The sequence below is a fragment of the Sceloporus occidentalis genome, unplaced genomic scaffold (assembly GCF_023333645.1).
Source record: "Sceloporus occidentalis isolate IW3139 unplaced genomic scaffold, rSceOcc1.0.p SCAF_21, whole genome shotgun sequence".
Taxonomy (NCBI): Eukaryota; Metazoa; Chordata; class Lepidosauria; order Squamata; family Phrynosomatidae; genus Sceloporus; species Sceloporus occidentalis.
In genome coordinates this window covers 3,166,583-3,178,528 of record NW_028317001.1, presented here as the reverse complement: position 1 = coordinate 3,178,528, position 11,946 = coordinate 3,166,583, and the positions used below count along the sequence as shown (strand labels likewise).

At 43.2% G+C, this 11,946-nt stretch overlaps 1 protein-coding gene across 1 annotated transcript in view; it reads left to right on the top strand.

Moving 5' to 3' along the window:
• The window catches only part of ITGAE (integrin subunit alpha E), a 28,636-nt gene that overhangs the window by 4,033 nt on the left and 12,657 nt on the right, over nucleotides 1-11,946 (top strand). Inside the window, exons 6-17 of the mRNA XM_089484286.1 lie at nucleotides 139-281; nucleotides 1,610-1,763; nucleotides 2,353-2,503; nucleotides 2,628-2,695; nucleotides 3,941-4,079; nucleotides 5,961-6,091; nucleotides 7,118-7,258; nucleotides 7,860-8,081; nucleotides 9,983-10,116; nucleotides 10,484-10,617; nucleotides 10,839-10,987; nucleotides 11,667-11,795. Of these exons, the coding sequence (XP_089340412.1) occupies nucleotides 139-281; nucleotides 1,610-1,763; nucleotides 2,353-2,503; nucleotides 2,628-2,695; nucleotides 3,941-4,079; nucleotides 5,961-6,091; nucleotides 7,118-7,258; nucleotides 7,860-8,081; nucleotides 9,983-10,116; nucleotides 10,484-10,617; nucleotides 10,839-10,987; nucleotides 11,667-11,795 (1,695 nt within the window). The remainder of the gene's footprint in view (nucleotides 1-138; nucleotides 282-1,609; nucleotides 1,764-2,352; nucleotides 2,504-2,627; nucleotides 2,696-3,940; nucleotides 4,080-5,960; nucleotides 6,092-7,117; nucleotides 7,259-7,859; nucleotides 8,082-9,982; nucleotides 10,117-10,483; nucleotides 10,618-10,838; nucleotides 10,988-11,666; nucleotides 11,796-11,946) is intronic.

Here is an 11,946-nt window from a genome sequence, read left to right as displayed (position 1 = left end):
TTCATAACTGGGGTACCTTTGCAAGGAAGGCACAACCATAGCAGGAACGATGGGCCTTGCAGTCCCAAAAATGTGGGTTTACGATGCCATGCACAGCTGTCCTTTCCCACTTCTTCATCTGGTGTCTTTCCCTTCCAGTGCGCCTTCGCTTTGGTTCAATACGGCACTAATATCCAGACGGAGTTCGACTTGCGCGAAGGTCGAGACGCCTTGTGGAAAGTGCAAGCCGTGACACAAGTGTACAACGAGACCTGGACAGCGTCCGCCATCCAGCATGTCTTGTGCGTGGCAAAAATTTATATAAATATATATATATATATATATATATATATATATATGTATTATTTTTTATTTATTTTTTTTATTATAAATGTGGCAGTGGGTTGTCTAGGCAAAAAGTGGCACGCAAACCGTCACACCTTTTGCACGTGCGCAAAGTGTATAAAGACTATGGAGATGTCCAATTTGCAGTAAGAGGCGGATGGCAGGAGAGATGCAAAGCTGACCCAAGCGATGTGAATAATATTGATCCCCTTTCCAGTTTGTTAATTTATTCATACATTTAACCTTTTATTAGGCGTACGACAACTACATTTACGATAAAACTTATTTTATTTATATTGTATTTATATTATAAAATTTAATAATAATATTATAATAATCTATATTTATATTTATATTATATTATAAAATTTAATAATTGTTATAATATAATAATACATTTATTTATATTATATTATAAAAATTAATAATAATAATAATACAATAATACAATAATAATAATAAATCTAATTTATATTTAATACATTTATTTATATTATACTATATTATAAAAATTAATAATAATACAATAATAATAAATTTAATTTATATTTAATACATTTATTTATATTATATTATATTATAAAAATTAATAATAATACAATAATAATAAATTTATATTTAATACATTTATTTATATTATATTATAAAAATTAATAATAATACAATAATAATAAATTTAATTTATATTTAATACATTTATTTATATTATATTATATTATAAAAATTAATAATAATACAATAATAATAAATTTAATTTATATTTAATACATTTATTTATATTTATATTATATTATACAAATTAATAATAATACAATAATAATAAATTTAATTTATATTTAATACATTTATTTATATTTATATTATATTATAAAAATTAATAATAATACAATAATAATAATAATAAATTTAATTTATATTTATTTTTATTTATATTATATTATAAAATTTAATATTAATAATAATATAATAATAATAAAATTATTTATTTATATTTATTTTTTATTTATATTAATGCAAACATGGGATTTTATTTTGCACAGAGCATGTTTAAGCCTGCGAAGAATCATTGAAAATGCCGCCGTTTTTTGAAGCTTTCCTCGCAGCGGGGGAGAAAACTGATTTAATTTAACCCTTTTGGCCGAGAAGCGTTAAACAAACCATTAAATTCTGTACTCCTAAGCCGCCATCTTGTTTGTTTCCTTTTAAAAATGCGCTCGCTTTACATCTTTGTCCCGTTTTTTCTTTGCTGGGAGAGTCAGACTTTGCTATTCCTATTCGGAAACAGAGACTGCATCTTCCATCCAAACTTTGGGTCCCAAAAAAACGCCGCCAAGATCATAGTTGTGTTGACCGACGGAGAGATCCTTCAGGACCCTTTGGATTTAGAAACGGTGATTAATTCGGAAAGAATGGCCGGCGTCGAACGGTATGCGATTGGGGTAAGCAATCATTTCTGCATTGATCTTGGATCTGTTATTTTATTTGATTTACTTAAATATTTCCACTGTATAGTTCAAGTGCTGGAGTCAATAAATAGTCAAAAATTGATCGCCAATAAATGATCAATAAAAACTCTGCAAACTATAAGGGCCCAGAATCAGGGATCTCCTCTCCATTTCACTTTTGCAACAAGGCAGAAATAGCAATGCTCAAAAATGAATTGCTTTGATATTTGCAGATTCGATTGTTCGCAGGTTTGATTAATATGTTCGCTCTAGGAATATGTCAGTCCTCCTCCAGTGAAACTCTATGGTCAATTTTAACTAAAGGTTACACCGAAAGACCTAGAGTTTCCTAGAGAGCACACTCTACTAGGCCTTTGTAGCTCCTCCAGGGCAATTCTATGGTCAGAATCTCTTGGATGTTGACTACAGAGTTGCCCTGGAGGACCTAGAGATTCCTACAGAGGTGTCCTCTCAGGTTAAAACATGCCGTTTTTGTCATTTGCGGCCTTTCTAATATTCCCGTTAGAGGTCTTGTGTCCCTAACCCTAGCGAATACGGAGGGACAAGTCTATTTTCTCTTTAGGTTGGGGAGGCGTTCAACAAGACCAAAGCCTTGCAGGAACTTCGGATGATTGCCTCCGATCCCGACGAAAAGCACCTCTTCCGCGTGACCAACTATTCCGCCTTAAGCGTGCTCCTCTCCGCAGTGCAGCAGAAAATTATCGGCATAGAAGGTAAGCGCAAGGTTTTGGAGAGTTCGCTTTTGGAGGGGCTGTGAAGGGCTTAAGCTGGGCCTCTGTCTGCATGCAAACCAGGTGCTCTAACCACTGAGCAACCGGCTCCTGATCTGATTTCCAGGTACGGCGGGCGACATCTTGGAATTTGAACTGGCCCAAAGTGGATTCAGCGTCCATCTTCTGGATGAAGTGAGTAATTCCATAGCAATAGAGGCAAGTGTATGGTTTAGTTTAAACTTCCAATAGCTTATCAATGAGCTTATCAATGAGCTGCCTTGGCTCCCATTCTGGGAGAATGGCAGCATATGGATAAAATAAATCAAAATGAATTAATAAAATAAAGGGCTCATTATTCCCATTGGCAGAGGAACACGGGTTGCGATTCGGATCTGCTCTGTGTTTGTAACCGATTTCAAAAGGTCACTCGCATATTCTATCAATCAATCACATATTCTATCATTCACGTATTCTTTCAATCAATCAATCACAAATTCTATCAAGCACATATTCTATCAATCAATCACATATTCTATCAGTCGCATATTCTATCAATCAATCACATATTCTATCAGTCGCATATTCTATCAATCAATCACATATTCTATCATCCACATATTCTATCAATCAATCAGTCAATCCCATATTCTGTCATTCACATATTCTATCAATCAATCACATATTCTGTCATCCATATAGTCTATCAATCATTCACATATTCTATCATCCATATATTCTATCAGTCACATATTCTTTCACTTTAGTCTATATAGAACCATCATTGACATATTCTATCAATCAATCAATCACATATTCTATCATTCACATGTTCTATCAATCAATCACATATTCTATCATTCACATGTTCTATCGTACTGAAAGTGCTATGGAGGATAGATTTGCGGAGGTAGCCACGTAGGCCATATAAAAGGTACATATACCTATAGATAGATATAGATAGCCATATGGCAAAGTACAATATCACCCAGAATCCACAAAACAGTGATACTTTTATGGAGCCAACCAAAACGCACAACATACATATTGCAAGCTTTCAAAGCACCACCAGTTCAGCACTTTGCATGCATCCCTGGGCCACGTTTTATGGCTTCTTGGGGGAGAATTTGCACCTGTATCCCCCAAATCCCAGCCCAGTAATCTCACTGCTACACCATACTGCCTGCCGGTACCCAATGCGAGTTAAATTTCAAATAATTTCCCATTAGATCGCATCTAAAAGTGCCGCAGGGGGTCCTTTTTTGGAGCACTCCCAAACTGCTTGGTTTGCTGGGAATAATACCCTTTATTGCTCAGCTTCCATATCAAGTGCTCTGAAATAGAGTGTCACAATTCATGCAGGATTGATAGAGAGAATATAATCATATATATATGGATACATATATGGATGTAACCTATGTTCTTCTTTTCTCAATTCAGCGCTATCTCCTTTTCGGAGCCGTGGGCACCTTCGACTGGATTGGCGGCATTTTCCTATACGACACAATAAACGGGACCATGGTTTTCTTGAACGAATCGAGCGAGGAAACGACGGCGGGCGGCAAAAACGGCTATTTAGGTAATTGTTCATCTGGAGGATAAATCTCTGTTGTCCTCCGGGTCTTTGGCCTTTGCTTTGAATGGATGGTTTCTGGCGTTTGTTGCTGGATCAATTGGGGACTCGAGAATAAACCGATCGATAGAAATCTTGGCTCGAAGGTCTCAGATATTCCTCTCAGGTCCTGAGCATTGACAGCACCATTTATCTTTCCGAACCGAGAGATTTTGCCTTGGGAAGACTCCCAGTTTTGTGTCGGTTAGAGGAGAAGAAACTTCTATTTCTTTAATGATAATACAATTATTTATTGTGACTTGTGTGTTTTGTCTTGGAGCATTGCGGCTGTCATAACGCAATCCCCTTTCCCAGCAACCTAGAGATTATTCCTAGAGAGACTACTCTACTAGGCCTTTGTAGCTCCTCCAGCCAGTTCTATGGTCAGTGTCTGTCGGACGTTGACCACAGAGTTGCCCTGGAGGACCTAGAGATTCCTAGAGAGGATACTCTACTAGGCCTTTGTAGCTCCTCCAGCGCAGTTCTATGGTCAGTGTCTGTCGGACGTTGACCACAGAGTTGCCCTGGAGGACCTAGAGATTCCTAGAGAGGATACTCTACTAGGCCTTTGTAGCTCCTCCAGCCAGTTCTATGGTCAGTGTCTGTCGGACGTTGACCACAGAGTTGCCCTGGAGGACCTAGAGATTCCTAGAGAGACTACTCTACTAGGCCTTTGTAGCTCCTCCAGCGCAGTTCTATGGTCAGTGTCTGTCGGACGTTGAACACAGAGTTGCCCTGGAGGACCTAGAGATTCCTAGAGAGGATACTCTACTAGGCCTTTGTAGCTCCTCCAGCGCAGTTCTATGGTCAGTGTCTATCGGACGTTGACCACAGAGTTGCCCTGGAGGACCTAGAGATTCCTAGAGAGGATACTCTACTAGGCCTTTGTAGCTCCTCCAGCGCAGTTCTATGGTCAGTGTCTGTCGGACGTTGACCACAGAGTTGCCCTGGAGGACCTAGAGATTCCTAGAGAGGATACTCTACTAGGCCTTTGTAGCTCCTCCAGCGCAGTTCTATGGTCAGTGTCTGTCGGACGTTGACCACAGAGTTGCCCTGGAGGACCTAGAGATTCCTAGAGAGGATACTCTACTAGGCCTTTGTAGCTCCTCCAGCGCAGTTCTATGGTCAGTGTCTGTCGGACGTTGACCACAGAGTTGCCCTGGAAGACCTAGAGATTCCTGGAGAGGATACCCTACTAGGCCTTTGTAGCTCCTCCAGCGCAGTTCTATGGTCAGTGTCTGTCGGACGTTGACCAGAGTGTTGCACCGGAGGACCTAGAGATTCCGAGAGAGAGTATTCTACTAGGCCTTTGTAGCTCCTCCAGCGCAGTTCTATGGTCAGTGTCTGTCGGACGTTGACCACAGAGTTGCCCTGGAGGACCTAGAGATTCCTAGAGAGGATACTCTACTAGGCCTTTGTAGCTCCTCCAGCGCAGTTCTATGGTCAGTGTCTGTTGGACGTTGACCACAGAGTTGCCCTGGAGGACCTAGAGATCCCTAGAGAGAATACTCTACTAGGCCTTTGTAGCTCCTCCAGCGCAGTTCTATGGTCAGTGTCTATCGGACGTTGACCACAGAGGTGCCCTGGAGGACCTAGAGATTCCTGGAGAGGTGTCCTTTCAGGTGAAAACATGGCATTTTCGTTATTTGTGGTTTTTCCATATTCACGGGGGTCTTGTGCCCCTAACCCTAGCCAATATGGAGGGACAAGTGTATTTCCATAAACGAGGAATTTTGATGATGGTGAAATCTAAAACAGATAGATAAATACTATTTTTATATAAAGCTACATATGTTAGAAGTGGGCCAAAATTAAACTAACTTCGGTTCTGGTTCCGTTCTGCTCCAGGGTACAGTGTGGGCGCTGTCCGGACGCAGCGCGGGGATTGGGTTGTGGCCGGTGCACCACGGTACAACTTGGTAGGAAGAGTCCTAGTATTCGAAGGAGGCCTTTTAAAACAAAGTCTGGAGGGGGAACAGGTACGAAAGTTTGGAAAAGCTCCTCCGATCGCACTCTCTTGTCTCTCTCTAAGATTTTTCCTATGGAATGAGGTAGGCTTAGGTTAAGGCGAGGGGATTTCGGCACCCATTGAATTGATAGCTTTGGAGTATTTTAGTCTGGGTTCAAAATCTAAGCGCTGAACCACAAAGTGGACATATTGCTGTAGTGCTGGGTATAGAAGTGCCAAACTTATCCGATGGCTTCATCGCCATTGATTTATAAACCATCAGACCCAGACTCCTGTAAGTGTGATTTAGTTGTTTTTCCAAGGACATACTTACTTTTCCTACTATTTGTTCGTTTCGCTCGGCCTTAAATAAAACCCTTGTTGCGTGAAGAACAATATTTTTAAACTCAGAGAGGTCGCAAATATAGTCGGGCAAATCTGCTTAGAGAGAAAAAGAGGAGTTTTGTAAAGTCATGGTAAAACTAGAGCTTGGAGAAGTCACTTTTCAGACTACAAAACCCAGTGGTCTGGATAACTCTGGGATTTATAGTGGGATTTATAGTCTCCTCCAAAATAAACCCTTTCGTAGGCTCCGTTCAGACATTGCAATTGCAACGGTTCTGGGGAAACAAGGGATAACTCTTTACCGACAAAAAGTTAATTTTTGCACCCCTCTTCATTTATTAGCATTATATACCATTTGCTAAGTTTGCATAAGAGTTTGTTAATCATAGAAAGGAGGGAAGATTTGGTACAAGACACCGGAGTTATAACCTCTAAGATCTGGAAAGACTCGGCTCAGTTCGCTCAACCTTTCCAAAACTGGGCGAGCCGCTCATCCTTTGTAGTCTTTGAGGACTAGAAACTTGCTTCACCTTTCTTGTTTTAAAATGCATTCCAAGGCCCTTGAGGTTCTGATTTAAACCTTGCTCAATGCAAGTCGTGTTGGATAACAAGCCCTATCAGTCTCAGCCATGCCAACCGAGGCCGATGGGAGTTGTAGTCCGACACAGCTCCAAGATGACGGATATGTCCTTTTTCCCCCCTTCCGTTCCAGATCGGGTCCTATTTCGGTTCCGAACTCTGTCCGTTGGACCTGGATGGGGATGGTTTGACCGACTACCTCTTGGTGGGAGCGCCATTTTTCCACGTCCGCGGCGAGGAAGGCAAGGTCTACCTGTATCGCTTGGATCGACAGGTAAAAACCTGGTTCAGGTGCGGTGGCCACTCCCATGTCGGAAGGTGGGAGGTGACTTTTAGTGCTGGAAATGTATGGGTTACATTTAAAAACAGGTACCGTATATACGCAACAACTATAAGTCAACCTCATGTATAAGTCGAGGGCAAGTTTTGGGGCCAAAATGATGGATTTTGCTATGATCCGTGAATAAATTGAGGGTAAAACTTAGAGGCATATAGCAAAGGATCTGAAGGACGAAGCAAAGCAAAGCAATGCCAAAGAACTTACAAAATCCCAACAGACATAACTCTTTGTGCTTACTCTTGAGATTGGATGGATGAGAAAGTAAAAAGGGACAGCGCTTCCCATATTATACTCTTGCTTTTCACCAGGAGATGGTCCCGTCTTTTAAATAAGAGTTAAGATACTAAGTACTTCCATTGACCCATGGATAAGTCAACTCAGGTTTTTTGGGTCCATTTTTGACCTACATTTCTAGACTAAGATCTATTAAAATTGTGAACCGCGTTCATTGGGTTGGTATTGCAAAGTATTATTGGATAAGTTGTTTCTTGCAATTCCTTTTTTTAAAAGTCCTTTCCTTTCCCTTCCTTTCCAGACTGACCAGTTCAATTTGGCCGGACACCTAAGTGGTCATCCAGGCATTGCTTTTGCCCGGTTTGGGTTTGCGGTCGCCAGCATTGGAGACGTGGACCAGGACGGATTTGGAGACGTCGCCGTCGGAGCGCCTTTGGAGGAAGAGGAATCGAACCCAAACTCTTTTGGCAGCGTTTACATCTTTAACGGCAAACGGGATGGGATCCGGAGGTCCTTCTCCCAGGTAAGAAGGCTTTGGACTGTCAAGGGTCCGAGAAAGAGAACTCGACTCTCGTCTCTCTTGTGTTTCATATGAAGTGTTAGTCTTAATTCTTTGTGGGTTTTTCGGGCGATGTGGCCATGTTCTGGAAGAGTTTATCCCTGACGTTTCGCCGGCATCCGTGACTTTGGCGTCTTCAAAGGATTTCTCTGAAGATGCCAAAGCCACAGATGACATGGAAGCTCTAAGCTCCTGGATTCCTATGTTCTAAACTCCTGGGTTCCACTGACATAGAAGCTCTAAGCTCCTGGGATCCTATGTTCTAAGCTCCAGGATTCCACTGACATGGAAGCTCTAAGCTCCTGGGGTCTTATGTTCTAAGCTCCAGGATTCCACTGACATGGAAGCTCTAAGCTCCTGGGTTCCTATGTTCTAAGCTCCTGGGTTCCACTGACATGGGGGTTCTAAGCTCCTGGGTTCCTATGTCCTAAGCTCCAGGGTTCCACTGACATGGAAGCTCTAAGCTCCTGGATTCCTATGTCCTAAGCTCCTGGGTTCCACTGACATGGGGGCTCTAAGCTCCTGGGTTCCTATGTCCTAAGCTCCAGGGTTCCACTGACATGGGGGCTCTAAGCTCCTGGATTCCTATGTCCTAAGATCCAGGGTTCCACTGACATGGAAGCTCTAAGCTCCTGGGTTCCTATGTCCTAAGCTCCTGGGTTCCACTGACATGGGGGCTCTAAGCTCCTGGGTTCCTATGTCCTAAGCTCCTGGGTTCCACTGACATGGGGGCTCTAAGCTCCTGGGTTCCTATGTCCTAAGCTCCAGGGTTCCACTGACATGGAAGCTCTAAGCTCCTGGGTTCCTATGTCCTAAGCTCCAGGGTTCCACTGACATGGGGGCTCTAAGCTCCTGGGTTCCTATGTCCTAAGCTCCTGGGTTCCACTGACATGGGGGCTCTAAGCTCCTGGGTTCCTATGTCCTAAGCTCCAGGGTTCCACTGACATGGAAGCTCTAAGCTCCTGGGTTCCTATGTCCTAAGCCCCAGGGTTCCACTGACATGGAAGCTCTAAGCTCCTGGGTTCCTATGTCCTAAGCTCCAGGGTTCCACTGACATGGGGGCTCTAAGCTCCTGGGTTCCTATGTCCTAAGCTCCAGGGTTCCACTGACATGGGGGCTCTAAGCTCCTGGGTTCCTATGTCCTAAGCTCCAGGGTTCCACTGACATGGAAGCTCTAAGCTCCTGGGTTCCTATGTCCTAAGCCCCAGGGTTCCACTGACATGGAAGCTCTAAGCTCCTGGGTTCCTATGTCCTAAGCTCCAGGGTTCCACTGACATGGAAGCTCTAAGCTCCTGGGTTCCTATGTCCTAAGCCCCAGGGTTCCACTGACATGGAAGCTCTAAGCTCCTGGGTTCCTATGTCCTAAGCCCCAGGGTTCCACTGACATGGAAGCTCTAAGCTCCTGGGTTCCTATGTCCTAAGCTCCTGGGTTCCACTGACATGGGGGCTCTAAGCTCCTGGGTTCCTATGTCCTAAGCCCCAGGGTTCCACTGACATGGAAGCTCTAAGCTCCTGGGTTCCTATGTCCTAAGCCCCAGGGTTCCACTGACATGGAAGCTCTAAGCTCCTGGGTTCCTATGTCCTAAGCCCCAGGGTTCCACTGACATGGGGGCTCTAAGCTCCTGGGTTCCTATGTCCTAAGCTCCTGGGTTCCACTGACATGGGGGCTCTAAGCTCCTGGGTTCCTATGTCCTAAGCTCCAGGGTTCCACTGACATGGAAGCTCTAAGCTCCTGGGTTCCTATGTCCTAAGCTCCAGGGTTCCACTGACATGGAAGCTCTAAGCTCCTGGGATTCTCTGTTCTAAGTTCCTGGGTTCCACTGACACGGAAGCTCTAAGCTCCTATGTTTCTCCCTTCTGCTCAGAGGATAACAGCTGCCCAAACTGGTCCTCTGAGCCTTGTCTATTTTGGACGGTCGGTGGCCGGGGGTCTGGATTTCACTGGAGACGGACTCCCGGATATCGCTGTCGGTTCGCTAGGACGCATGACTTTACTCCGGTGAGTTCGGACTACAGCCCGGATAGGGATCAATAACAGAACACATGGATATGAACATCAGGCTCACATTTTTGAGTCAAAACCAGTGCAAAATATACCATAAAATTTATTATTATTATTATTATTATTATTATTATTAATTTGCTTTTGGCAATTGTTTTTGTGCACAGGTTTTAATCTTTACCTGGAATTCTTGCAAGCCTTAGCTACAAATCCGTTAATTATAAAAATGATAATATTTGTTTCTTTTGATCGACATCCTTCCTTTCTCCTTAGACATAAAGGACCTAAGGCAGCTTCCAAAGATTGTAAAAATCATGGTGCAATTTTTAAAAAAATGATTAATTTCTCTTTTTCCTTTGACTAGTTCCAGAGCTGTCATCCGACTGGAAGCCGCCGTGGATTTTACCCCGAGCGAAATAACCCATTATTACAATAGAAGTATCATAACCGCAAAACTGTGTTTCCAAAGAAAGCCCCCTCCAAGTACTAGGCAGCCAGGTAAGGAAAAAGCCCAGGTGAGAGAGAAGTATTTGGCAACCCCGAAATGCGAGATTCGCCCCACAAGGAGCACCAAGGCCTTGGCACTAAAAGGTATCAAGAGATGGGAAACTGTTCCTCCGGTGCAAAAACATCGCATCCCGTGAAATGACATTCAAACCTGTATCTCCTGAGTGTCCGAGTCCAACCCTCTTACTCTACATTTGGATCTGTTTCCTTAGGGACAGATCACCTCGTCATTTACTACACGGTGGATCTAGACGTCAAGATGGAAAGGAAGAGAGCCCAGTTTGAAGACGGCACGGACACCGTCCGCGGCCAAGTTCCCTACGCTGTGGATTTGTGTCCAGAGTTGAAGCTCATAGTCCTGGTAAGTAAAGGAAAAGAGAGACTTACAGTGTGCATCTACACTGTAGAAATAATGCAGTTTGGAACCACTTCAACTGCCATGGAAACATCCGACGCAATCGTGGGATTCGTCGTTTTGCAAGGCGCCAACGTTTTTCGGCAGCGGAGGCTAGAGACCTTGTAAGGCTATACATCCCAAGCTTCCATAGGAGGGAACTACAGCACTTAAAATGGCGTCCTACGGCTTCAGACTTTGAAGGCATCCATCTTAGCCACAGTCTTGGGACACGGATTCCTTGCAGGTTGCGCACAGTGTCCGAGGGCCATGTCACACTACGCTATTTGTAGTGCTATGGTCCCGCTTCAAATGCCATGGTTTCATCCTATGAAATCCCAGGGAAAGGTAGTTAGCATTGTCTGCCAGGGAGCTCTAGCGCGTCATTAAACTACACATCCCCGTATTCAATAGGATGTCACTATGGCACAAGCTATAACTGAACATGGCACTGTGCCTCTTAGAGATAATACAGCTTGACGCCACTTGGTTGTAGCTCCATTCTTATGGAATCCTTATGGATATATTGCTTTTCTGTGGGTTTGGATTTTATTGCTGCTGCTGGATTTGGATTTTTATTTCTCTGGCCTTGCATTTTATTGCTGTTGTCTATATTACTTTTCTCTGCTTTTGCATTTGTGGCCAGCCGTGCCAAGAGGACTGTTTCTCCAGCATCGCTCTCAGGCTCAGCTACTGGCTTCAGGACCCAAACGGCGATCCAGATGATCCTAGCCCTGTGCTTGATATATACCAGGAATCGGAGGTTCATTTCCAGGTAATACCATAAATTGGGGTGAGGGTCTTGAAATCGTTTTTAGGAATTCAAAGCTAAGGGGATGGAAGACAAGATTTGGAGATGGTTGTCTTTGCATTGTCGGACTATAGGCCCCATCAACCCACAAAGATGCCACTTTTCGTCCTCATGT